At 45.4% G+C, this 26852-nt stretch overlaps 1 protein-coding gene across 8 annotated transcripts in view; it reads left to right on the top strand.

Moving 5' to 3' along the window:
- The window catches only part of UNC79 (unc-79 homolog, NALCN channel complex subunit), a 211805-nt gene that overhangs the window by 171109 nt on the left and 13844 nt on the right, over positions 1-26852 (top strand). For all 8 annotated transcript variants that reach the window (XM_073638291.1, XM_073638297.1, XM_073638292.1 and 5 more), the window contains 5 exons: positions 36-209; positions 23006-23074; positions 23163-23273; positions 24207-24311; positions 24734-24811. In XM_073638291.1, coding sequence (XP_073494392.1) covers positions 36-209; positions 23006-23074; positions 23163-23273; positions 24207-24311; positions 24734-24811 — 537 coding nt within the window. The remainder of the gene's footprint in view (positions 1-35; positions 210-23005; positions 23075-23162; positions 23274-24206; positions 24312-24733; positions 24812-26852) is intronic.

Genomic DNA, 26852 nt, shown 5'->3' on the forward strand with positions numbered 1-26852 from the left:
ATGATTATCACTATCGGAGTTGTATTACTTTTCAGGGGATGAATAACAAGAAGAATTTACCGGCCGGTGGTACGATGTTGAGGTGCTTGGAAAATATTGCCACGTTCATGGAAGCCTTGCCCATGGATTCCCCCAGTAATCTGTGGACCACCATCTGCAACCAGTTCCAAACCTTTTTCACAAAATTGCCTTCTGTCCTTCCACTAAAGGTAAAGACATTTTCTTTCCTCTACGGTTTATACAGCAGTACCGCCTACGGCCACCAGATGGCCCGTATCAGAATGTGTGGACGGCTCTGCGGTCGGATTCTTAGATTTTGGGTAAATCCTTCACATCTCGTTCTGCTCTGTGGCCGGATTCTTAGATTTTGGGTGAATTCTTCACATCTCTTTCTGCTCTGCGGTCGGTTTCTTAGATTTTGGGTGAATTCTTCACATCACGTTCTGCTCTGTGGCCGGATTCTTAGATTTTGGGTGAATTCTTAACATCTCGTTCTGCTCTGTGGTCGGATTCTTAGATTTTGGGTGAATTCTTCACATCTCGTTCTGCTCTGTGGCCGGATTCTTAGATTTTGGGTGAATCCTTCACATCTCGTTCTGCTCTGTGGTCGGATTCTTAGATTTTGGTTGAATCCTTCACATCTCGTTCTGCTCTGTGGCCGGATTCTTAGATTTTGGGTGAATCCTTCACATCTCATTCTGCTCTGCGGTCGGATTCTTGGATTTTGGGTGAATCCTTCACATCTCGTTCTGCTCTGTGGTCGGATTCTTAGATTTTGGGTGAATTCTTCACATCTCGTTCTGCTCTGTGGTCGGATTCTTAGATTTTGGGTAAATCCTTCACATCTCGTTCTGCTCTGTGGTCGGATTCTTAGATTTTGGGTGATTTCTTCACATCACGTTCTGCTCTGGGGTCGGATTCTTAGATTTTGGGTGAATTCTTCACATCTCGTTCTGCTCTGTGGCCGGATTCTTAGATTTTGGGTAAATCCTTCACATCTCGTTCTGCTCTGTGGCCGGATTCTTAGATTTTGGGTAAATTCTTCACATCACGTTCTGTTTTGGGGTCGGATTCTTAGATTTTGGGTAAATCCTTCACATCACGTTCTGCTCTGGGGTCGGATTCTTAGATTTTGGGTGAATTCTTCACATCTCGTTCTGCTCTGTGGCCGGATTCTTAGATTTTGGGTGAATCCTTCACATCTCGTTCTGCTCTGCGGTCGGATTCTTAGATTTTGGGTGAATTCTTCACATCTCGTTCTGCTCTGTGGCCGGATTCTTAGATTTTGGGTGAATCCTTCACATCTCGTTCTGCTCTGTGGTCGGATTCTTAGATTTTGGTTGAATCCTTCACATCTCGTTCTGCTCTGCGGTCGGATTCTTAGATTTTGGGTAAATCCTTCACATCTCGTTCTGCTCTGTGGCCGGATTCTTAGATTTTGGGTGAATTCTTCACATCTCTTTCTGCTCTGCGGTCGGTTTCTTAGATTTTGGGTGAATTCTTCACATCACGTTCTGCTCTGTGGCCGGATTCTTAGATTTTGGGTGAATTCTTAACATCTCGTTCTGCTCTGTGGTCGGATTCTTAGATTTTGGGTGAATTCTTCACATCTCGTTCTGCTCTGTGGCCGGATTCTTAGATTTTGGGTGAATCCTTCACATCTCGTTCTGCTCTGTGGCCGGATTCTTAGATTTTGGGTGAATCCTTCACATCACGTTCTGCTCTGTGGCCGGATTCTTAGATTTTGGGTAAATCCTTCACATCTCGTTCTGCGCTGTGGCCGGATTCTTAGATTTTGGGTAAATCCTTCACATCTCGTTCTGCTCTGTGGTCGGATTCTTAGATTTTGGGTAAATCCTTCACATCACGTTCTGCTCTGTGGTCGGATTCTTAGATTTTGGGTGAATTCTTCACATCATGTTCTGCTCTGTGGTCGGATTCTTAGATTTTGGGTGAATCCTTCACATCACGTTCTGCTCTGTGGTCGGATTCTTAGATTTTGGGTGAATTCTTCACATCTCGTTCTGCTCTGTGGTCGGATTCTTAGATTTTGGGTGAATTCTTCACATCACGTTCTGCTCTGCGGTCGGATTCTTAGATTTTGGGTGAATTCTTCACATCTCGTTCTGCTCTGTGGCCGGATTCTTAGATTTTGGGTGAATTCTTCACATCTCTTTCTGCTCTGTGGTCTGATTCTTAGATTTTGGGTGAATCCTTCACATCTCCTTCTGCTCTGTGGTCGGATTCTTAGATTTTGGGTGAATCCTTCACATCTCCTTCTGCTCTGTGGTCGGATTCTTAGATTTTGGGTGAATCCTTCACATCTTGTTCTGCTCTGTGGTCGGATTCTTAGATTTTGGGTAAATCCTTCACATCTCGTTCTACTCTGTGGTCGGATTCTTAGATTTTGGGTGAATCCTTCACATCTCGTTCTGCTCTGCGGTCGGATTCTTAGATTTTGGGTAAATCCTTCACATCTCGTTCTGCTCTGTGGCCGGATTCTTAGATTTTGGGTGAATTCTTCACATCTTGTTCTGCTCTGTGGCCAGATTCTTAGATTTTGGGTGAATTCTTCACATCTCGTTCTGCTCTGTGGTCGGATTCTTAGATTTTGGGTGAATCCTTCACATCTCATTCTGCTCTGCGGTCGGATTCTTGGATTTTGGGTGAATCCTTCACATCTCGTTCTGCTCTGGGGTCGGATTCTTGGATTTTGGGTGAATCCTTCACATCTCGTTCTGCTCTGTGGTCGGATTCTTAGATTTTGGGTGAATTCTTCACATCTCGTTCTGCTCTGCGGTCGGATTCTTAGATTTTGGGTAAATCCTTCACATCTCGTTCTGCTCTGTGGTCGGATTCTTAGATTTTGGGTAAATCCTTCACATCTCGTTCTGCTCTGTGGTCGGATTCTTAGATTTTGGGTGATTTCTTCACATCACGTTCTGCTCTGGGGTCGGATTCTTAGATTTTGGGTGAATTCTTCACATCTCGTTCTGCTCTGTGGCCGGATTCTTAGATTTTGGGTAAATCCTTCACATCTCGTTCTGCTCTGTGGCCGGATTCTTAGATTTTGGGTAAATTCTTCACATCACGTTCTGCTCTGGGGTCGGATTCTTAGATTTTGGGTAAATCCTTCACATCACGTTCTGCTCTGGGGTCGGATTCTTAGATTTTGGGTGAATTCTTCACATCTCGTTCTGCTCTGTGGCCGGATTCTTAGATTTTGGGTGAATCCTTCACATCTCGTTCTGCTCTGCGGTCGGATTCTTAGATTTTGGGTGAATTCTTCACATCTCGTTCTGCTCTGTGGCCGGATTCTTAGATTTTGGGTGAATCCTTCACATCTCGTTCTGCTCTGTGGTCGGATTCTTAGATTTTGGTTGAATCCTTCACATCTCGTTCTGCTCTGCGGTCGGATTCTTAGATTTTGGGTAAATCCTTCACATCTCGTTCTGCTCTGTGGCCGGATTCTTAGATTTTGGGTGAATTCTTCACATCTCTTTCTGCTCTGCGGTCGGTTTCTTAGATTTTGGGTGAATTCTTCACATCACGTTCTGCTCTGTGGCCGGATTCTTAGATTTTGGGTGAATTCTTAACATCTCGTTCTGCTCTGTGGTCGGATTCTTAGATTTTGGGTGAATTCTTCACATCTCGTTCTGCTCTGTGGCCGGATTCTTAGATTTTGGGTGAATCCTTCACATCTCGTTCTGCTCTGTGGTCGGATTCTTAGATTTTGGTTGAATCCTTCACATCTCGTTCTGCTCTGTGGCCGGATTCTTAGATTTTGGGTGAATCCTTCACATCTCATTCTGCTCTGCGGTCGGATTCTTGGATTTTGGGTGAATCCTTCACATCTCGTTCTGCTCTGGGGTCGGATTCTTGGATTTTGGGTGAATCCTTCACATCTCGTTCTGCTCTGTGGTCGGATTCTTAGATTTTGGGTGAATTCTTCACATCTCGTTCTGCTCTGCGGTCGGATTCTTAGATTTTGGGTAAATCCTTCACATCTCGTTCTGCTCTGTGGTCGGATTCTTAGATTTTGGGTAAATCCTTCACATCTCGTTCTGCTCTGTGGTCGGATTCTTAGATTTTGGGTGATTTCTTCACATCACGTTCTGCTCTGGGGTCGGATTCTTAGATTTTGGGTGAATTCTTCACATCTCGTTCTGCTCTGTGGCCGGATTCTTAGATTTTGGGTAAATCCTTCACATCTCGTTCTGCTCTGTGGCCGGATTCTTAGATTTTGGGTAAATTCTTCACATCACGTTCTGCTCTGGGGTCGGATTCTTAGATTTTGGGTAAATCCTTCACATCACGTTCTGCTCTGGGGTCGGATTCTTAGATTTTGGGTGAATTCTTCACATCTCGTTCTGCTCTGTGGCCGGATTCTTAGATTTTGGGTGAATCCTTCACATCTCGTTCTGCTCTGCGGTCGGATTCTTAGATTTTGGGTGAATTCTTCACATCTCGTTCTGCTCTGTGGCCGGATTCTTAGATTTTGGGTGAATCCTTCACATCTCGTTCTGCTCTGTGGTCGGATTCTTAGATTTTGGTTGAATCCTTCACATCTCGTTCTGCTCTGCGGTCGGATTCTTAGATTTTGGGTAAATCCTTCACATCTCGTTCTGCTCTGTGGCCGGATTCTTAGATTTTGGGTGAATTCTTCACATCTCTTTCTGCTCTGCGGTCGGTTTCTTAGATTTTGGGTGAATTCTTCACATCACGTTCTGCTCTGTGGCCGGATTCTTAGATTTTGGGTGAATTCTTAACATCTCGTTCTGCTCTGTGGTCGGATTCTTAGATTTTGGGTGAATTCTTCACATCTCGTTCTGCTCTGTGGCCGGATTCTTAGATTTTGGGTGAATCCTTCACATCTCGTTCTGCTCTGTGGTCGGATTCTTAGATTTTGGTTGAATCCTTCACATCTCGTTCTGCTCTGTGGCCGGATTCTTAGATTTTGGGTAAATCCTTCACATCTTGTTCTGCTCTGTGGTCGGATTCTTAGATTTTGGGTGAATCCTTCACATCACGTTCTGCTCTGTGGCCGGATTCTTAGATTTTGGGTAAATCCTTCACATCTCGTTCTGCTCTGGGGTCGGATTCTTAGATTTTGGGTGAATTCTTCACATCTCTTTCTGCTCTGTGGCCGGATTCTTAGATTTTGGGTAAATCCTTCACATCTCGTTCTGCTCTGCGGTCGATTCTTAGATTTTGGGTAAATCCTTCACATCTCGTTCTGCTCTGTGGTCGGATTCTTAGATTTTGGGTAAATCCTTCACATCTCGTTTTGCTCTGCGGTCGGATTCTTAGAGTTTGGGTGAATCCTTCACATCTCGTTCTGCTCTGCGGTCGGATTCTTAGATTTTGGGTAAATCCTTCACATCTCGTTTTGCTCTGCGGTCGGATTCTTAGATTTTGGGTGAATCCTTCACATCTCGTTCTGCTCTGTGGTCGGATTCTTAGATTTTGGGTGAATTCTTCACATCTCGTTCTGCTCTGTGGCCGGATTCTTAGATTTTGGGTAAATCCTTCACATCTTGTTCTGCTCTGCGGTCGGATTCTTAGATTTTGGGTAAATCCTTCACATCTCGTTCTGCTCTGTGGTCGGATTCTTAGATTTTGGGTAAATCCTTCACATCACGTTCTGCTCTGGGGTCGGATTCTTAGATTTTGGGTAAATCCTTCACATCTCGTTCTGCTCTGTGGTCGGATTCTTAGATTTTGGGTGAATTCTTCACATCTCGTTCTGCTCTGTGGTCGGATTCTTAGATTTTGGGTAAATCCTTCACATCTCGTTCTGCTCTGTGGCCGGATTCTTAGATTTTGGGTAAATCCTTCACATCTCGTTCTGCTCTGTGGTCGGATTCTTAGATTTTGGGTGAATTCTTCACATCTCGTTCTGCTCTGTGGCCGGATTCTTAGATTTTGGGTGAATCCTTCACATCTCGTTCTGCTCTGCGGTCGGATTCTTAGATTTTGGGTAAATCCTTCACATCTTGTTCTGCTCTGTGGTCGGATTATTAGATTTTTGGTAAATCCTTCACATCTCGTTCTGCTCTGTGGTCGGATTCTTAGATTTTGGGTAAATCCTTCACATCTCGTTCTGCTCTGTGGCCGGATTCTTAGATTTTGGGTGAATCCTTCACATCTCGTTCTGCTCTGCGGTCGGATTCTTAGATTTTGGGTAAATCCTTCACATCTTGTTCTGCTCTGTGGTCGGATTATTAGATTTTGGGTAAATCCTTCACATCTCGTTCTGCTCTGTGGTCGGATTCTTAGATTTTGGGTGAATCCTTCACATCTCGTTCTGCTCTGTGGTCGGATTATTAGATTTTGGGTAAATCCTTCACATCTCGTTCTGCTCTGTGGTCGGATTCTTAGATTTTGGGTGAATCCTTCACATCTCGTTCTGCTCTGCGGTCGGATTCTTAGATTTTGGGTAAATTCTTCACATCTCGTTCTGCTCTGTGGCCGGATTCTTAGATTTTGGGTAAATTCTTCACATCTCGTTCTGCTCTGTGGCCGGATTCTTAGATTTTGGGTAAATCCTTCACATCTTGTTCTGCTCTGTGGCCGGATTCTTAGATTTTGGGTAAATCCTTCACATCTCGTTCTGCTCTGTGGCCGATTCTTAGATTTTTGGTGAATTCTTCACATCTCGTTCTGCTCTGTGGCCGGATTCTTAGATTTTGGGTAAATCCTTCACATCACGTTCTGCTCTGTGGTCGGATTCTTAGATTTTGGATAAATCCTTCACATCTCGTTCTGCTCTGTGGTCGGATTCTTAGATTTTGGGTGAATTCTTCACATCTCGTTCTGCTCTGTGGTCGGATTCTTAGATTTTGGGTGAATCCTTCACATCACGTTCTGCTCTGTGGTCGGATTCTTAGATTTTGGGTAAATCCTTCACTTCTCGTTCTGCTCTGTGGCCGGATTCTTAGATTTTGAGTGAATCCTTCACATCTCGTTCTGCTCTGGAGTCGGATTCTTAGATTTTAGGTGAATTCTTCACATCTCGTTCTGCTCTGTGGCCGGATTCTTAGATTTTGGGTGAATCCTTCACATCTCGTTCTGCTCTGTGGTCGGATTCTTAGATTTTGGGTGAATCCTTCACATCACGTTCTGCTCTGTGGTCGGACTCTTAGATTTTGGGTAAATTCTTCACATCTCGTTCTGCTCTGTGGTCGGATTCTTAGATTTTGGGTAAATTGTTCACATCTCGTTCTGCTCTGTGCTCGGATTCTTAGATTTTGGGTAAATTCTTCACATCTCGTTCTGCTCTGGGGTCGGATTCTTAGATTTTAGGTAAATCCTTCACATCTCGTTCTGCTCTGTGGCCGGATTCTTAGATTTTGGGTGAATTCTTCACATCTCGTTCTGCTCTGTGGTCGGATTCTTAGATTTTGGGTGAATCCTTCACATCACGTTCTCCTCTGTGGTCGGATTCTTAGATTTTGGGTAAATTCTTCACATCTCGTTCTGCTCTGTGGTCGGATTCTTAGATTTTGGGTGAATCCTTCACATCTTGTTCTGCTCTCTGGTCGGATTCTTAGATTTTGGGTAAATTCTTCACATCTCGTTCTGCTCTGTGGTCGGATTCTTAGATTTTGGGTGAATCCTTCACATCTCGTTCTGCTCTGTGGTCGGATTCTTAGATTTTGGGTGAATCCTTCACATCTCGTTCTGCTCTGTGGTCGGATTCTTAGATTTTGGGTGAATTCTTCACATCACGTTCTGCTCTGCGGTCGGATTCTTAGATTTTGGGTAAATCCTTCACATCTCGTTCTGCTCTGTGGCCGGATTCTTAGATTTTGGGTGAATTCTTCACATCTCGTTCTGCTCTGTGGTCGGATTCTTAGATTTTGGGTGAATTCTTCACATCACGTTCTGCTCTGCGGTCGGATTCTTAGATTTTGGGTAAATCCTTCACATCTCGTTCTGCTCTGCGGTTGGATTCTTAGATTTTGGGTGAATTCTTCACATCTCGTTCTGCTCTGTGGTCGAATTCTTAGATTTTGGGTGAATCCTTCACATCACGTTCTGCTCTGTGGCCGGATTCTTAGATTTTGGGTGAATTCTTCACATCTCGTTCTGCTCTGTGGTCGGATTCTTAGATTTTGGGTGAATCCTTCACATCTCGTTCTGCTCTGGGGTCGGATTCTTAGATTTTGGGTGAATTCTTCACATCTCGTTCTGCTCTGTGGTCGGATTCTTAGATTTTGGGTGAATCCTTCACATCACGTTCTGCTCTGTGGCCGGATTCTTAGATTTTGGGTGAATTCTTCACATCTCGTTCTGCTCTGTGGTCGGATTCTTAGATTTTGGGTGAATTCTTCACATCTCGTTTTGCTCTGTGGTCGGATTCTTAGATTTTGGGTGAATCCTTCACATCTCGTTCTGCTCTGTGGTCGGATTCTTAGATTTTGGGTGAATTCTTCACATCTCGTTCTGCTCTGCGGTCGGATTCTTAGATTTTGGGTGAATTCTTCACATCTCCTTCTGCTCTGTGGTCGGATTCTTAGATTTTGGGTAAATCCTTCACATCTCGTTCTGCTCTGGGGTCGGATTCTTAGATTTTGGGTGAATTCTTCACATCTCGTTCTGCTCTGCGGTCGGATTCTTAGATTTTGGGTGAATTCTTCACATCTCGTTCTGCTCTGTGGTCGGATTCTTAGATTTTGGGTAAATCCTTCACATCTCGTTCTGCTCTGTGGTCGGATTCTTAGATTTTGGGTGAATTCTTCACATCTCGTTCTGCTCTGTGGCCGGATTCTTAGATTTTGGGTGAATCCTTCACATCACGTTCTGCTCTGCGCTCGGTTTCTTAGATTTTGGGTGAATTCTTCACATCTTGTTCTGCTCTGGGGTCGGATTCTTAGATTTTGGGTGAATTCTTCACATCACGTTCTGCTCTGTGGCCGGATTCTTTGATTTTGGGTAAATCCTTCACATCTCGTTCTGCTCTGTGGTCGGATTCTTAGATTTTTTTGTAAATCCTTCACATCACGTTCTGCTCTGGGGTCGGATTCTTAGATTTTGGGTGAATCCTTCACATCTCGTTCTGCTCTGCGGTCGGATTCTTAGATTTTGGGTAAATTCTTCACATCTCGTTTTGCTCTGCGGTCGGATTCTTAGATTTTGGGTAAATTCTTCACATCTCGTTCTGCTCTGTGGCCGGATTCTTAGATTTTGGGTAAATCCTTCACATCTCGTTCTGCTCTGTGGCCGGATTCTTAGATTTTGGGTAAATCCTTCACATCTCGTTCTGCTCTGTGGCCGGATTCTTAGATTTTGGGTAAATCCTTCACATCTCGTTCTGCTCTGTGGCCGGATTCTTAGATTTTGGGTAAATCCTTCACATCTCGTTCTGCTCTGTGGTCGGATTATTAGATTTTGGGTAAATCCTTCACATCTCGTTCTGCTCTGTGGTCGGATTATTAGATTTTGGGTGAATCCTTCACATCTCGTTCTGCTCTGTGGTCGGATTCTTAGATTTTGGGTGAATTCTTCACATCTCGTTCTGCTCTGTGGCCGGATTCTTAGATTTTGGGTGAATCCTTCACATATCGTTCTGCTCTGCGGTCGGATTCTTAGATTTTGGGTGAATCCTTAACATCTCGTTCTCCTCTTCGGTCGGATTCTTAGATTTTGGGTGAATCCTTCACATCTCGTTCTGCTCTGGGGTCGGATTCTTAGATTTTGGTTGAATTCTTCACATCACGTTCTGCTCTGTGGCCGGATTCTTAGATTTCGGGTAAATCCTTCACATCTCGTTCTGCTCTGTGGCCGGATTCTTAGATTTTGGGTGAATTCTTCACATCTCGTTCTGCTCTGCGGTCGGTTTCTTAGATTTATGGTGAATTCTTCACATCACGTTCTGCTCTGTGGCCGGATTCTTAGATTTTGGGTGAATCCTTCACATCTCGTTCTGCTCTGTGGTCGGATTCTTAGATTTTGGGTGAATCCTTCACATCTCGTTCTGCTCTGCGGTCGGATTCTTAGATTTTGGGTGAATTCTTCACATCTCGTTCTGCTCTGTGGCCGGATTCTTAGATTTTGGGTAAATCCTTCACATCTCGTTCTGCTCTGCGGTCGGATTCTTAGATTTTGGGTAAATCCTTCACATCTTGTTCTGCTCTGTGGTCGGATTCTTAGATTTTGGGTGAATCCTTCACATCACGTTCTGCTCTGTGGTCGGATTCTTAGATTTTGGGTGAATTCTTCACATCTCTTTCTGCTCTGTGGCCGGATTCTTAGATTTTGGGTAAATCCTTCACATCTCGTTCTGCTCTGCGGTCGGATTCTTAGATTTTGGGTAAATCCTTCACTTCTCGTTCTGCTCTGTGGCCGGATTCTTAGATTTTGGGTGAATCCTTCACATCTCGTTCTGCTCTGGGGTCGGATTCTTAGATTTTAGGTGAATTCTTCACATCTCTTTCTGCTCTGTGGCCGGATTCTTAGATTTTGGGTAAATCCTTCACATCTCGTTCTGCTCTGGGGTCGGATTATTAGATTTTGGGTGAATTCTTCACATCTCGTTCTGCTCTGTGGTCGGATTCTTAGATATTGGGTAAATTCTTCACATCACGTTCTGCTCTGTGGTCGGATTCTTAGATTTTGTTTAAATTCTTCACATCTCGTTCTGCTCTGGGGTCGGATTATTAGATTTTGGGTGAATCCTTCACATCTCGTTCTGCTCTGTGGCCGGATTATTAGATTTTGGGTGAATTCTTCACATCACGTTCTGCTCTGTGGCCGGATTCTTAGATTTTGGGTAAATCCTTTACATCTCGTTCTGCTCTGTGGCCGGATTCTTAGATTTTGGGTGAATCCTTCACATCTCGTTCTGGTCTGTGGTCGGATTCTTAGATTTTGGGTAAATTCTTCACATCTCGTTCTGCTCTGGGGTCGGATTCTTAGATTTTGGGTAAATTCTTCACATCTCGTTCTGCTCTGGGGTCGGATTATTAGATTTTGGGTGAATCCTTCACATCTCGTTCTGCTCTGTGGCCGGATTATTAGATTTTGGGTGAATTCTTCACATCACGTTCTGCTCTGTGGCCGGATTCTTAGATTTTGGGTAAATCCTTTACATCTCGTTCTGCTCTGTGGTCGGATTCTTAGATTTTGGGTGAATCCTTCACATCACGTTCTGCTCTGTGGTCGGATTCTTAGATTTTGGGTAAATTCTTCACATCTCGTTCTGCTCTGTGGTCGGATTCTTAGATTTTGGGTAAATTCTTCACATCTCGTTCTGCTCTGTGGTCGGATTCTTAGATTTTGGGTAAATTCTTCACATCTCGTTCTGCTCTGAGGTCGGATTCTTAGATTTTGGGTAAATCCTTCACATCTCGTTCTGCTCTGGGGTCGGATTCTTAGATTTTAGGTGAATTCTTCACATCTCGTTCTGCTCTGTGGCCGGATTCTTAGATTTTGGGTAAATCCTTCACTTCTCGTTCTGCTCTGTGGCCGGATTCTTAGATTTTGGGTGAATCCTTCACATCTCGTTCTCCTATGCGGTCGGATTCTTAGATTTTGGGTGAATTCTTCACATCTCGTTCTGCTCTGCGGTCGGATTCTTAGATTTTGGGTGAATTCTTCACATCTCGTTCTGCTCTGCGGTCGGATTCTTAGATTTTGGGTGAATTCTTCACATCTCGTTCTGCTCTGTGGTCGGATTCTTAGATTTTGGGTGAATCCTTCACATCTCGTTCTGCTCTCTGGTCGGATTCTTAGATTTTGGGTAAATTCTTCACATCTCGTTCTGCTCTGAGGTCGGATTCTTAGATTTTGGGTAAATCCTTCACATCTCGTTCTGCTCTGGGGTCGGATTCTTAGATTTTAGGTGAATTCTTCACATCTCGTTCTGCTCTGTGGCCGGATTCTTAGATTTTGGGTAAATCCTTCACTTCTCGTTCTGCTCTGTGGCCGGATTCTTAGATTTTGGGTGAATCCTTCACATCTCGTTCTCCTATGCGGTCGGATTCTTAGATTTTGGGTGAATTCTTCACATCTCGTTCTGCTCTGCGGTCGGATTCTTAGATTTTGGGTGAATTCTTCACATCTCGTTCTGCTCTGCGGTCGGATTCTTAGATTTTGGGTGAATTCTTCACATCTCGTTCTGCTCTGTGGTCGGATTCTTAGATTTTGGGTAAATCCTTCACATCTCGTTCTGCTCTCTGGTCGGATTCTTAGATTTTGGGTGAATTCTTCACATCTTGTTCTGCTCTGTGGTCGGATTCTTAGATTTTGGGTAAATCCTTCACATCTCGTTCTGCTCTGGGGTCGGATTCTTAGATTTTGGGTGAATTCTTCACATCACGTTCTGCTCTGGGGTCGGATTCTTAGATTTTGGGTAAATCCTTCACATCTCGTTCTGCTCTGTGGTCGGATTATTAGATTTTGGGTGAATCCTTCACATCTCGTTCTGCTCTGTGGTCGGATTCTTAGATTTTGGGTGAATTCTTCACATCTCGTTCTGCTCTGTGGCCGGATTCTTAGATTTTGGGTGAATCCTTCACATATCGTTCTGCTCTGCGGTCGGATTCTTAGATTTTGGGTGAATCCTTAACATCTCGTTCTGCTCTTCGGTCGGATTCTTAGATTTTGGGTGAATCCTTCACATCTCGTTCTGCTCTGGGGTCGGATTCTTAGATTTTGGTTGAATTCTTCACATCACGTTCTGCTCTGTGGCCGGATTCTTAGATTTCGGGTAAATCCTTCACATCTCGTTCTGCTCTGTGGCCGGATTCTTAGATTTTGGGTGAATTCTTCACATCTCGTTCTGCTCTGCGGTCGGTTTCTTAGATTTATGGTGAATTCTTCACATCACGTTCTGCTCTGTGGCCGGATTCTTAGATTTTGGGTGAATCCTTCACATCTCGTTCTGCTCTGTGGTCGGATTCTTAGATTTTGGGTGAATCCTTCACATCTCGTTCTGCTCTGCGGTCGGATTCTTAGATTTTGGGTGAATTCTTCACATCTCGTTCTGCTCTGTGGCCGGATTCTTAGATTTTGGGTAAATCCTTCACATCTCGTTCTGCTCTGCGGTCGGATTCTTAGATTTTGGGTAAATCCTTCACATCTTGTTCTGCTCTGTGGTCGGATTCTTAGATTTTGGGTGAATCCTTCACATCACGTTCTGCTCTGTGGTCGGATTCTTAGATTTTGGGTGAATTCTTCACATCTCTTTCTGCTCTGTGGCCGGATTCTTAGATTTTGGGTAAATCCTTCACATCTCGTTCTGCTCTGCGGTCGGATTCTTAGATTTTGGGTAAATCCTTCACTTCTCGTTCTGCTCTGTGGCCGGATTCTTAGATTTTGGGTGAATCCTTCACATCTCGTTCTGCTCTGGGGTCGGATTCTTAGATTTTAGGTGAATTCTTCACATCTCTTTCTGCTCTGTGGCCGGATTCTTAGATTTTGGGTAAATCCTTCACATCTCGTTCTGCTCTGGGGTCGGATTATTAGATTTTGGGTGAATTCTTCACATCTCGTTCTGCTCTGTGGTCGGATTCTTAGATATTGGGTAAATTCTTCACATCACGTTCTGCTCTGTGGTCGGATTCTTAGATTTTGTTTAAATTCTTCACATCTCGTTCTGCTCTGGGGTCGGATTATTAGATTTTGGGTGAATCCTTCACATCTCGTTCTGCTCTGTGGCCGGATTATTAGATTTTGGGTGAATTCTTCACATCACGTTCTGCTCTGTGGCCGGATTCTTAGATTTTGGGTAAATCCTTTACATCTCGTTCTGCTCTGTGGCCGGATTCTTAGATTTTGGGTGAATCCTTCACATCTCGTTCTGGTCTGTGGTCGGATTCTTAGATTTTGGGTAAATTCTTCACATCTCGTTCTGCTCTGGGGTCGGATTCTTAGATTTTGGGTAAATTCTTCACATCTCGTTCTGCTCTGGGGTCGGATTATTAGATTTTGGGTGAATCCTTCACATCTCGTTCTGCTCTGTGGCCGGATTATTAGATTTTGGGTGAATTCTTCACATCACGTTCTGCTCTGTGGCCGGATTCTTAGATTTTGGGTAAATCCTTTACATCTCGTTCTGCTCTGTGGTCGGATTCTTAGATTTTGGGTGAATCCTTCACATCACGTTCTGCTCTGTGGTCGGATTCTTAGATTTTGGGTAAATTCTTCACATCTCGTTCTGCTCTGTGGTCGGATTCTTAGATTTTGGGTAAATTCTTCACATCTCGTTCTGCTCTGTGGTCGGATTCTTAGATTTTGGGTAAATTCTTCACATCTCGTTCTGCTCTGAGGTCGGATTCTTAGATTTTGGGTAAATCCTTCACATCTCGTTCTGCTCTGGGGTCGGATTCTTAGATTTTAGGTGAATTCTTCACATCTCGTTCTGCTCTGTGGCCGGATTCTTAGATTTTGGGTAAATCCTTCACTTCTCGTTCTGCTCTGTGGCCGGATTCTTAGATTTTGGGTGAATCCTTCACATCTCGTTCTCCTATGCGGTCGGATTCTTAGATTTTGGGTGAATTCTTCACATCTCGTTCTGCTCTGCGGTCGGATTCTTAGATTTTGGGTGAATTCTTCACATCTCGTTCTGCTCTGCGGTCGGATTCTTAGATTTTGGGTGAATTCTTCACATCTCGTTCTGCTCTGTGGTCGGATTCTTAGATTTTGGGTGAATCCTTCACATCTCGTTCTGCTCTCTGGTCGGATTCTTAGATTTTGGGTAAATTCTTCACATCTCGTTCTGCTCTGAGGTCGGATTCTTAGATTTTGGGTAAATCCTTCACATCTCGTTCTGCTCTGGGGTCGGATTCTTAGATTTTAGGTGAATTCTTCACATCTCGTTCTGCTCTGTGGCCGGATTCTTAGATTTTGGGTAAATCCTTCACTTCTCGTTCTGCTCTGTGGCCGGATTCTTAGATTTTGGGTGAATCCTTCACATCTCGTTCTCCTATGCGGTCGGATTCTTAGATTTTGGGTGAATTCTTCACATCTCGTTCTGCTCTGCGGTCGGATTCTTAGATTTTGGGTGAATTCTTCACATCTCGTTCTGCTCTGCGGTCGGATTCTTAGATTTTGGGTGAATTCTTCACATCTCGTTCTGCTCTGTGGTCGGATTCTTAGATTTTGGGTAAATCCTTCACATCTCGTTCTGCTCTCTGGTCGGATTCTTAGATTTTGGGTGAATTCTTCACATCTTGTTCTGCTCTGTGGTCGGATTCTTAGATTTTGGGTAAATCCTTCACATCTCGTTCTGCTCTGGGGTCGGATTCTTAGATTTTGGGTGAATTCTTCACATCACGTTCTGCTCTGGGGTCGGATTCTTAGATTTTGGGTAAATCCTTCACATCTCGTTCTGCTCTGTGGTCGGATTCTTAGATTTTGGGTGAATCCTTCACATCTCGTTCTGCTCTGCGGTCGGATTCTTAGATTTTGGGTAAATCCTTCACATCTCGTTCTGCTCTGTGGTCGGATTCTTAGATTTTGGGTAAATCCTTCACATCTTGTTCTGCTCTGGGGTCGGATTCTTAGATTTTGGGTGAATTCTTCACATCTTGTTCTGCTCTGGGGTCGGATTCTTAGATTTTGGGTGAATCCTTCACATCTCGTTCTGCTCTGTGGTCGGATTCTTTGATTTTGGGTGAATCCTTCACATCTCGTTCTGCTCTGTGGTCGGATTCTTAGATTTTGGGTAAATCCTTCACATCTTGTTCTGCTCTGGGGTCGGATTCTTAGATTTTGGGTGAATTCTTCACATCTTGTTCTGCTCTGGGGTCGGATTCTTAGATTTTGGGTGAATGCTTCACATCTCGTTCTGCTCTGTGGCCGGATTCTTAGATTTTGGGTGAATCCTTCACATCACGTTCTGCTCTGGGGTCGGATTCTTAGATTTTGGGTAAATCCTTCACATCTCGTTCTGCTCTGTGGTCGGATTCTTAGATTTTGGATGAATTCTTCACATCTCGTTCTGCTCTGTGGCCGGATTCTTAGATTTTGGGTAAATCCTTCACATCTCGTTCTGCTCTGTGGTCGGATTCTTAGATTTTGGGTAAATCCTTCACATCTCGTTCTACTCTGCGGTCGGATTCTTAGATTTTGGGTGAATTCTTCACATCTCGTTCTGCTCTGTGGTCGGATTCTTAGATTTTGGGTAAATCCTTCACATCTCGTTTTGCTCTGCGGTCGGATTCTTAGATTTTGGGTGAATCCTTCACATCACGTTTTGCTCTGTGGTCGGATTCTTAGATTTTGGGTGAATCCTTCACATCTCGTTCTGCTCTGCGGTCGGATTCTTAGATTTTGGGTAAATCCTTCACATCTCGTTCTGCTCTGTGGCCGGATTCTTAGATTTTGGGTGAATTCTTCACATCTCTTTCTGCTCTGTGGTCGGATTCTTAGATTTTGGGTGAATTCTTCACATCACGTTCTGCTCTGTGGCCGGATTCTTAGATTTTGGGTGAATTCTTCACATCACGTTCTGCTCTGTGGTCGGATTCTTAGATTTTGGGTGAATTCTTCACATCTCGTTCTGCTCTGTGGTCGGATTCTTAGATTTTGGGTGAATCCTTCACATCTCGTTCTGCTCTGGGGTCGGATTCTTAGATTTTGGGTAAATCCTTCACATCTCGTTCTGCTCTGGGGTCGGATTCTTAGATTTTGGGTAAATCCTTCACATCTCGTTCTGCTCTGTGGTCGGATTCTTAGATTTTGGGTAAATCCTTCACATCTTGTTCTGCTCTGGGGTCGGATTCTTAGATTTTGGGTAAATCCTTCACATCTCGTTCTGCTCTGTGGTCGGATTCTTAGATTTTGGATGAATTCTTCACATCTCGTTCTGCTCTGTGGCCGGATGTCACACTGTCACAGAATACTGGAGGTAGGGGGCCTAAGCTGACCCTAAGCTGGGGCCCTGACTAATCCCTCATCCTGGAGGTACTGTTAAAGGTACAGAGGTCCAGGCCGCCAGCGTAACCCCTACCTCCTGAGGATCCCTGCACCACAGTAATCTAGTCCTGAGAAGGACCCCGATCACAACAATTGGGAACCAGCAATAATATGCCCACACACAGTATTTAGACGAACGAGACAGTACAAGGGAAAAACCAAAACCACCTTGCATACAACTTCAACACAACTACAACAGAGGGAACACCAACGGGAAAGGAGATAAATGATAAAGCGAGGAAAGGGAAATAACACTTCCAAATACACTTATCTCAGCAACTCCAAACACCACGATCCGCTCTGTAAGTCTGAATGAAAAGCTTTCACCGACACCTCACAAACAGACCTGCAGGAATATAAAGGAGTCTCACTAACGAAGCATTGATTGCAGCTGGGCGAGGCTGGACCTCAGCTAGCCCAGAGAGAGAGAGAATTAACTCCTTCACTGCCGAGAAAACACAAAGCACCAACAAGTCAGCTGCGAGAAGTCAGGCTGTGTACTCGTGACGATCTTCGTGGCAACACACCCGTGACAGTACCCCCCCTTCTACGAGGGGCCTCCGGACCCTCAGGGCCAGGTTTATCCGGGTGAGTCGTGTGGAAGGCCCGAACTAATCGGTCTGCGTTAATATCCGACGCAGGAACCCACATCCTCTCCTCAGGACCATACCCCTTCCAATGAACCAAGTACTGAAGGGACCGGCGATTAAAGCGTGAATCAATGACCCTCGATACCTGGAACTCCAAGTTACCATTGACAACCACAGGAGGGGGAGGTGAAGGTGACGGTACCACCGGCACCACATACCTCTTAAGCAATGATCTGTGAAACACGTTGTGAATTTTAAACGTAGGGGGGAGGTCAAGACGGAATGCCACCGGATTAATAACAGAACTGATTCTGTACGGCCCGATGAACCTGGGACCCAGTTTCCAGGAGGGAACCTTAAGTTTAATATTCCTGGTAGACAACCATACCTGATCGTTCACACTTAGGTCCGGACCAGACACTCTCCTCCTATCAGCCATACGTTTGTATCGGTTCCCCATAGTATTCAGATTCTTCAGCACCCCTCTCCATACTGAAGCGAGAGATGAGGAAAATCGTTCCTCCTCCGGAACCCCCGAAGAGCCCCCCCTACTGAAAGTACAAAACTGGGGGTGAAAACCATATGCCCCAAAAAACGGGGACTTACCAGTGGACTCGCTCCGCCTATTATTGAGAGCAAACTCTGCCAGAGGTAGGAAAGAAGCCCAGTCCTCCTGGTTCTCTGACACAAAACACCGAAGATATGTCTCCAAGCTCTGGTTCATACGTTCCGTCTGACCATTGGTCTGAGGATGAAAAGCCGACGAAAATGACAAATGCATCCCCCGCCGTGCACAAAACGCCTTCCAGAACTTGGACACAAACTGAGACCCCCGATCAGACACCACCTCGGAGGGTACCCCGTGAAGCCTCACAATCTCCCCAATGAACACCTGCGCAAGAGTTTTAGCATTAGGGAGAGCCGGAAGAGCGATAAAATGTGCCATCTTGCTGAACCTGTCCACTACAACGAGTATGACCGTTTTACCCGAAGACGGAGGGAGGTCCGTAATAAAGTCCATAGACAGATGAGTCCAAGGACGCTCCGGGATCTTCAAAGGTAAGAGGGCCCCAGACGGACGGGTATGTGAGGTCTTAGAGCGCGCACAAACCCCACAGGACGCGACAAAAGTTACCACCTCTTTATGTAAGTTAGGCCACCAAAACCGACGCGAGAGGAGATCCACAGTTGCTTTACTCCCCGGGTGTCCTGCAAAAACTGAGTTATGGTGTGCCTCGATCACCTTTTGTCGCAACTGATCTGGAACGAACAGTCTCCCCGGAGGTCCAACAGGGGCGTCCCCCTGAGCCTCCAATATCTCCTCCTCCAGCTCAGAGCATACTGCCGAAACCACCACCCCCTCCTGAAGAATAGGAATCGGGTCGTCCGTATTCCCGGCCCCAGGGAAACTACGAGATAAGGCATCCGCCTTTACATTTTTAGACCCAGGACGATATGTAACGACGAAATTAAACCTGGTAAAAAACAATGACCACCTAGCTTGTCTGGGATTCAGACGTTTAGCGGACTCCAGATATAGCAGGTTCTTGTGATCGGTGATGACGGTGACCGGATGAACTGCCCCCTCCAAAAATTGGCGCCACTCCTCAAAAGCTAACTTAATGGCCAGGAGTTCCCTATTGCCGACATCGTAATTCCTCTCAGCGGACGACAATTTTTTAGAGAAAAAGGCGCACGGATGCCACTTACCAGGGGACGAACCCTGTGACAATACTGCTCCCACCCCTACCTCGGAAGCGTCTACCTCTACAAAGAATGGCTGAGACGCATCAGGTTGAATGAGTATGGGTGCCGAGGCAAAACATTTTTTCAAGGAGGAGAATGCTTGACAAGCCTTGTCAGACCACCTAGAAAAATCCGTCCCCTTTTTAGTCATGTCTGTGAGAGGCTTAACCATGGACGAGAAATTACGAATGAACTTCCGGTAATAGTTAGCAAACCCCAGGAATCGTTGTAGTGCCTTAAGATTCTCCGGCCGATCCCACTCAAGAACTGCCCGCACTTTCCCAGGGTCCATACGAAAACCGGACGCTGAAACCAGGAAGCCTAAAAACTGGAGTTCCTGTACGGCGAACACACACTTTTCCCACTTGGCATACAGTTTATTATCCCGCAAGATCTGTAACACCTGTCTAACGTGCTCCTGATGAGACACCAGATCCGGCGAGTAAATTAAGATATCATCCAGATATATGACAACAAACTGTCCCACCAGGTGGCGAAAAATATCATTAACAAAGTGTTGAAACACCGCCGGGGCATTAGTCAGACCGAATGGCATGACAAGGTTCTCATAATGCCCCTCCGGAGTGTTAAAAGCCGTCTTCCACTCATCCCCCTCCTTCATCCTAATCAGATTGTACGCCCCCCTGAGATCCAACTTAGAGAACCATTTGGCGCCCACGATCTGATTAAAGAGATCGGGAATAAGTGGGAGCGGATACGGATCTCGGACCGTAATCCGATTAAGTTCACGGAAATCCAGGCAAGGGCGTAGGCCTCCATCTTTCTTCTTAACAAAGAAGAACCCCGCGGCCACCGGTGAAGATGAAGGTCTAATATGCCCCTTAGCCAGACTTTCAGAAATATAATCCTTCATGGCCTGCCTCTCAGGACCAGAAAGGTTATACAACCTAGCTTTAGGTAACTTGGCCTCAGGGAGCAGTTTTACAGAACAGTCATACTCGCGATGAGGAGGTAGTTCCTGACACCCATTCTCCGAGAATACATCCTCAAAGTCTGCCAGAAATGGAGGTAAGACCCAAGGAGTAACCGCACCGATGACCGTGTTCATGCAGTTTTTATTACAGAATTTACTCCATTGGCTTATCTCTCTGGTTTGCCAATTAATAACCGGGTTATGCTTAGCTAACCAAGGAAGGCCCAACACTATAGGAGTGGGAAGACCCTCCAACACGTAGCAAGACAACAGTTCTTTATGTATTGCCCCCACTTGAAGTTTTACGCCATGCACAGCTTGCAAAAAACTTCCCTGACCGAGAGGCCTGGCATCGATCGAGAATATGGGGATGGGTTTAGCCAACTCACTCAATCGCATACCTTGAACCCGGGCAAACCGAGCATCAACCAGATTAGCCCCGGCCCCACTATCCAGCAGAACAGATATCCTCTCAGTTCTCGTACCCACCACCACCTCCGCCGGTACGAGAAACTGAGACGAACCTAGGGACGAAATACCTACTCCCAGATTGCCGTCCACCACACAACCTGGGATCAACAGTTTTTTCGACGACTCTTTACTCTGCAAGGGGCGGGATGGACACCCCCCAATAAAATGTCCCTTTTTCCCGCAGAGGAAACACCTTCCTGTCTTATGGCGCACCACCGGTCCCCTTCCCCGAAATGATGTCCCTCCTAATTGCATAGGCTCCTCCGGACTGACCAGGGGAACCACCATATGAGGGGACCTTGTAAGAGGTGGAGACATTACTGGGGGTAGAGTTATCCCGCACCTCTCCCGAAGCCGTCTGTCAACGCGAATAGCAAGGGCCATAGCGGCTTCCAGTGACGCGGGAGAGTCATACTGTGCCAACACATCCTGTAATTTGTCGGATAAACCATGACAAAACTGGCTCCTAAGAGCCGGGTCATTCCACTGGGTGTCCGTGGCCCACCTACGGAACTCCGAACAGAATTCCTCCGCCGGACGATCTCCCTGCTGAATCCTACGTAACTTAGACTCAGCAAGGGAGATCCGATCTGGGTCATCATATACGAGTCCCAAAGCAGCGAAAAACCTATCCACTGACTGGAGAACCGGGGAGCTTGGGGGAAGAGAGAACACCCAAGATTGTGGGTCCCCTTGTAGGAGCGAGATGACAATTCCCACCCTTTGTTCTTCACTGCCCGATGACCGAGGCCGCAGCCGAAAGTACAATTTGCATGCCTCCCGGAAAACAAAAAACTTGTCCCGCCCCCCAGTGAACCTGTCAGGGAGAGCTACTTTAGGTTCTGGTCCGGCTTGCTCCAGAGGATGCAAAACCTTGGACCTAACGTCCGCCAGCCCCATGGACAAACTCTGCAACTGCCGAGCTAGACCGGCTACTGGATCCATGGTAGCTGGAGAAAAACTAAGTTGGTCGGTGAAAATGTCACACTGTCACAGAATACTGGAGGTAGGGGGCCTAAGCTGACCCTAAGCTGGGGCCCTGACTAATCCCTCATCCTGGAGGTACTGTTAAAGGTACAGAGGTCCAGGCCGCCAGCGTAACCCCTACCTCCTGAGGATCCCTGCACCACAGTAATCTAGTCCTGAGAAGGACCCCGATCACAACAATTGGGAACCAGCAATAATATGCCCACACACAGTATTTAGACGAACGAGACAGTACAAGGGAAAAACCAAAACCACCTTGCATACAACTTCAACACAACTACAACAGAGGGAACACCAACGGGAAAGGAGATAAATGATAAAGCGAGGAAAGGGAAATAACACTTCCAAATACACTTATCTCAGCAACTCCAAACACCACGATCCGCTCTGTAAGTCTGAATGAAAAGCTTTCACCGACACCTCACAAACAGACCTGCAGGAATATAAAGGAGTCTCACTAACGAAGCATTGATTGCAGCTGGGCGAGGCTGGACCTCAGCTAGCCCAGAGAGAGAGAGAATTAACTCCTTCACTGCCGAGAAAACACAAAGCACCAACAAGTCAGCTGCGAGAAGTCAGGCTGTGTACTCGTGACGATCTTCGTGGCAACACACCCGTGACACCGGATTCTTAGATTTTGGGTAAATCCTTCACATCTCGTTCTGCTCTGTGGCCGGATTCTTAGATTTTGGATGAATTCTTCACATCTCGTTCTGCTCTGTGGCCGGATTCTTAGATTTTGGGTAAATCCTTCACATCTCGTTCTGCTCTGCGGTCGGATTCTTAGATTTTGGGTAAATCCTTCACATCTCGTTCTGCTCTGTGGTCGGATTCTTAGATTTTGGGTAAATCCTTCACATCTCGTTCTGCTCTGTGGCCGGATTCTTAGATTTTGGGTAAATCCTTCACATCTCGTTCTGCTCTGTGGCCGGATTCTTAGATTTTGGGTAAATCCTTCACATCTCGTTCTGCTCTGCGGTCGGATTCTTAGATTTTGGATGAATTCTTCACATCTCGTTCTGCTCTGCGGTCGGATTCTTAGATTTTGGGTAAATCCTTCACATCTCGTTCTGCTCTGCGGTCGGATTCTTAGATTTTGGGTGAATTCTTCACATCTCGTTCTGCTCTGCGGTCGGATTCTTAGATTTTGGGTGAATCCTTCACATCTCGTTCTGCTCTGTGGTCGGATTCTTAGATTTTGGGTGAATCCTTCACATCTCGTTCTGCTCTGCGGTCGGATTCTTAGATTTTGGGTAAATCCTTCACATCTCGTTCTGCTCTGTGGCCGGATTCTTAGATTTTCATGTTGACCTCTCAGATTCTGACTAATCTTATGATTTTTCTTTTCTTCTAGTGTTCCTTAGATTCCAGTCTGCGGATAATGATTTGTCTTCTGAAGATCCCGACATCTAACGCCACCAGAGTAAGTGCAGTCCGGCTGCTCGTCTCATATCTATATGGAGGCATTGATTGGGTTCCTTATGAAATCCTCATTGTTTTCCCGATTACAGAGTCTGCTAGAGCCGTTCTCCAAGCTGCTGAGTTTCGTCATTCAGAACGGGCTGTTCACCCTGGCGTACCTCGTTGAGCTCTGTGGGCTTTGTTACCGAGCGTTCACCAAGGTGGGTGGTAGTGATCAATATCATTTGTATATAACTTTACTGCTGGTTGTTATTGGAAACCGTCAGCAAGCCTGTGGCTGGAGGAGGTCAGACCCATGTGGTGTAATCTCTCTGCTGTGCTCAGGGAGGCGCTGTTTTCTCTCCTGCCACACTATTACAACTAATCACATGTAGACAGGAGAGGTGATAAGTGTCTGATCACTGGAGATCGGCGGTCGTGCATTGAGTCTCCATTGCTGCGATCTCAGCGAGTCTTCTAGGCAATGAAAAAATCAACAGCACACTTTCAAGACTCCATTTAAACATGGAGGATAATTCCCCCCATCTGACCGCTCTTGGGAGTAGCAGTAGCCACCACCTATTCTGTGCCTTTCCTTACTACAATATCCCTTTAAGACAGTCTTTCCCCGTCCATCTTCCATTCTGCAAGGATCCATCTTCAGGATTTGTGCTTGTGTGCAAAAATGGCAGCGAGCCGACAATTACGAGATATATCAAATAAGAAAAAGTGAGATCAATGAGCGACCTGCGGGGGTCAGCGACTTTACAGCCGGCTTAACTAATTGGAAATTATGTTAATGGTGCAGCTGATCGATGGTATTGATCGGAGCCGGGCAGACGGGGGGCTTCATCTCAAAGACTCAGGGCCTTGTGTGGGATTGTGCAGGACAGTATGGCCGGTCTCTGAGGTTATGTAAGCCTGTGCTGCTGTGAGGGGCACCAGATGTAGTTGCCTTTGCTGTCCCTGCCAGTGATGGAGGCGGACGACGTCTCCGTGCCACCTACAAATTAATGATGCCCCCTTTGTGCCCTCTAGACCCTGGTCCAGAGGCCATGTTTGTATTATGTGCAAACCTCCTATCTATAAGACCTGAGCTCATGGTAAGCGGGCACAGGCACTTTACATTTTTACGTTACCATCTTGTATTACAGGAACGGGACAAGTACTACCTGACCCGCAGCGTGATCCTGGACCTGCTGCAAGCCTTGAAATTAAAGTCTCCGCTGCCAGACACCAACCTCCTTCTGCTGGTGCAGGTATGAAACGCTTCCCCCGGCTGGAGGTATGAGGGGAGGATGGTAATTACAGTGAGAATTAAATGGGCCATTTCATCAGCGGCTCTCCCCAGCGGACGCTCTTTTATGTGCTGAGCCCTTTCATTAAATTAAAGGGCCGGCATTAAGGATCTGTGTTTGCATCTGAGCTCAGGGGACCGTTTCTAAGCAAATATGACCTACTTAAAAGAAGTAGGAGAATTAAAGCGCACCTGCCACCGTCACACCAGCCGAAAGCTGCGGGCACAGACCAGGCATCAGGTGTCCTCTGCTTTGTGCTTTTTGCTATTTTTGCCGGTACTTTGGCCACTAGGTGGCTCTGTTCTCATGCCGTATATATCTAGAATAACCCTCCCAATCTTTTTTTTTTTTCCTCTTGATATTGACTCTTGTTGTGTTGTCAGTTCATCTGCGCAGACGTTGGAACGAAGTTGTCAGAGTCGACGATCATTCACAAGCAGATGATCGCGTCGTTGCCCTCGGTGAGTGATGATCTGCAATAAGTAGATAATGTAAGAAAAGTAAGATGTTCTGCATCAGCTCGGTCCTGCTCTCCGTCCACATGGGGCGCTGTGATGGAGATAAATAGATATTAGAAAGTTAGATAGGATGGAACGAAAATATATAGATAGGGAAAAAAAGATTTGCGATATAAAGATGGATGGACAGATGATCGCCACCCTCCGTGCCCCCAGCGCTGTCAGTCTGGCAGGACGGGTCGGCACCGCTGTCCGTCTCTTCAGTCCCGTGTTTGTGCTGCTGTCAGACATCAATCTGTGAGACACAATGAGGATCTGCCGCATTATCATATCGCATGGTGGGACTTCATATACATTTAACCTCTTCATTGCTGGGCTGGCTCCTGCCTGGAGATAAGCTGCATTAACCCCTCCTCTGCTGCATCACTGCTTTTCTACGTGAAATATCTCTGTGGCTTTCATATGAAAGATAATCAATATCTATTAATTATGGTACATCGCTGCAGACTGCACTAATCTTATTATAAAAAGTCAATGTTGAGATTCCTGCTTGCCTCTCTCTTGCTAATAAAAAAAAAATTACCCAAGACTTTCATAATGTCAGGATATAAAACGGCAATTTCTAAAGGGATGATTTCACTGTAAAATGTCAAAAAGCAATTTTTCGGTGTGTATGTTCGGGTGATAGATTTGTCTATGTAATGGGTTCTTCACTTGTGCAGTTTTTTTCCGGTATCTTCCCTGATCATGTGGAGAGGACGATTGGACTTTTTGTGCCTCTTCTTCTCCCTCCACCTTGAAAATTTAACATATTTCATCTCCATTAAATAAATAAAAAAATAAGTGTCTGCCGGGGAGACTCGCTGGTGCCGTCTGTGAGGCTGGCGCTGCTTGTCCGAGGCCATGGTAATGCTACAGATTTATGAGATGGGGGGCGCTCACGCCTCCGACTCTCTCACTGGGAGGTCTCATTATCTCTCCGACATCAAGGGGAACTCAGACCGGAGAATGTAGGTTTTATAGTGGTGCTGCTTTTTTTTTTTTTTAGCAAAAACGAAACAGCCTTCATACATTACATATTTCAAGGGTTATACAAGTAGAACGTCACTCAGTGAAATGTAGATAAATCATACAGAAAAACGACTTAAAGATGAACTAGACTGACTTGACTCAGGATCTAGTTTCAGAATTTAATTTGTATTAAACTTTATTATTGTTATAACCTTAACCCACCATTGCAACCTGGTCTCGACCGTTAGCCATAAGGGCTTGAGGAGTCCCTCCTGTGTGCGGAGATCTAACTTGTATCCCCCAACGGCTTTTCTGGGTATTTCCTATTTTTATTTATAAAGTGTTGATATGAAATCACCGTATTCCTTTTTTATCCACAAGGAACGATTTGGAGCTTGTCCGTCTATCCAGTCATCGCATCTCTATTGTTTTCCTAGCTAGGAATAAAGACTTTCTGAGAAATATATGAGAACGATGGGGCTTCATTTCCTCGTCCAAGATACCAAACAAACACAACAAAAGGTTCTATGGAAATATTATTATATAGATTTACAGATAAAAATTCTAGTATTTCTTCCCAAAAGGATGTAAATACTTTTATGCCCAAAAATGACAAAAGTATTCTCGGAGTGATACCTTTATTGGCTAACCAGAAAATATATATATGCAAGCTTTTTATACCTGAAAAGGACCTAATAATTGGGCACTGCCATAGCCAATGCCAAAAATCCACACTTTGGCACATGGCATCCCTAGAATTACCCGTCTTCCTCAACCTCACCCGAAGGAGATAACAGTCCCAATTAGAGGGAAAGAAGAAAAAAAACGTATTTCTACCAGAAAACTGGAAATGAAATGCGTGTCGTATCTGTAGATATTTGGAATCTGGAGTGTAATTGTGCAAAGGAGCAAAAGACATTATCTTGATGTCATTAATTGTTATTATACCCCTGTTCCCTCACAATTCTGGAGTATTACAGGGTGTTAATTACGGGGTTTCTAATGGGATATCCCTGTAATTATATACTTTTTT

Source organism: Phyllobates terribilis, unplaced genomic scaffold, assembly GCF_046119375.1.
Source record: "Phyllobates terribilis strain yellow unplaced genomic scaffold, ASM4611937v1 Scaffold_7__3_contigs__length_470593459, whole genome shotgun sequence".
Classification (NCBI taxonomy): Eukaryota; Metazoa; Chordata; class Amphibia; order Anura; family Dendrobatidae; genus Phyllobates; species Phyllobates terribilis.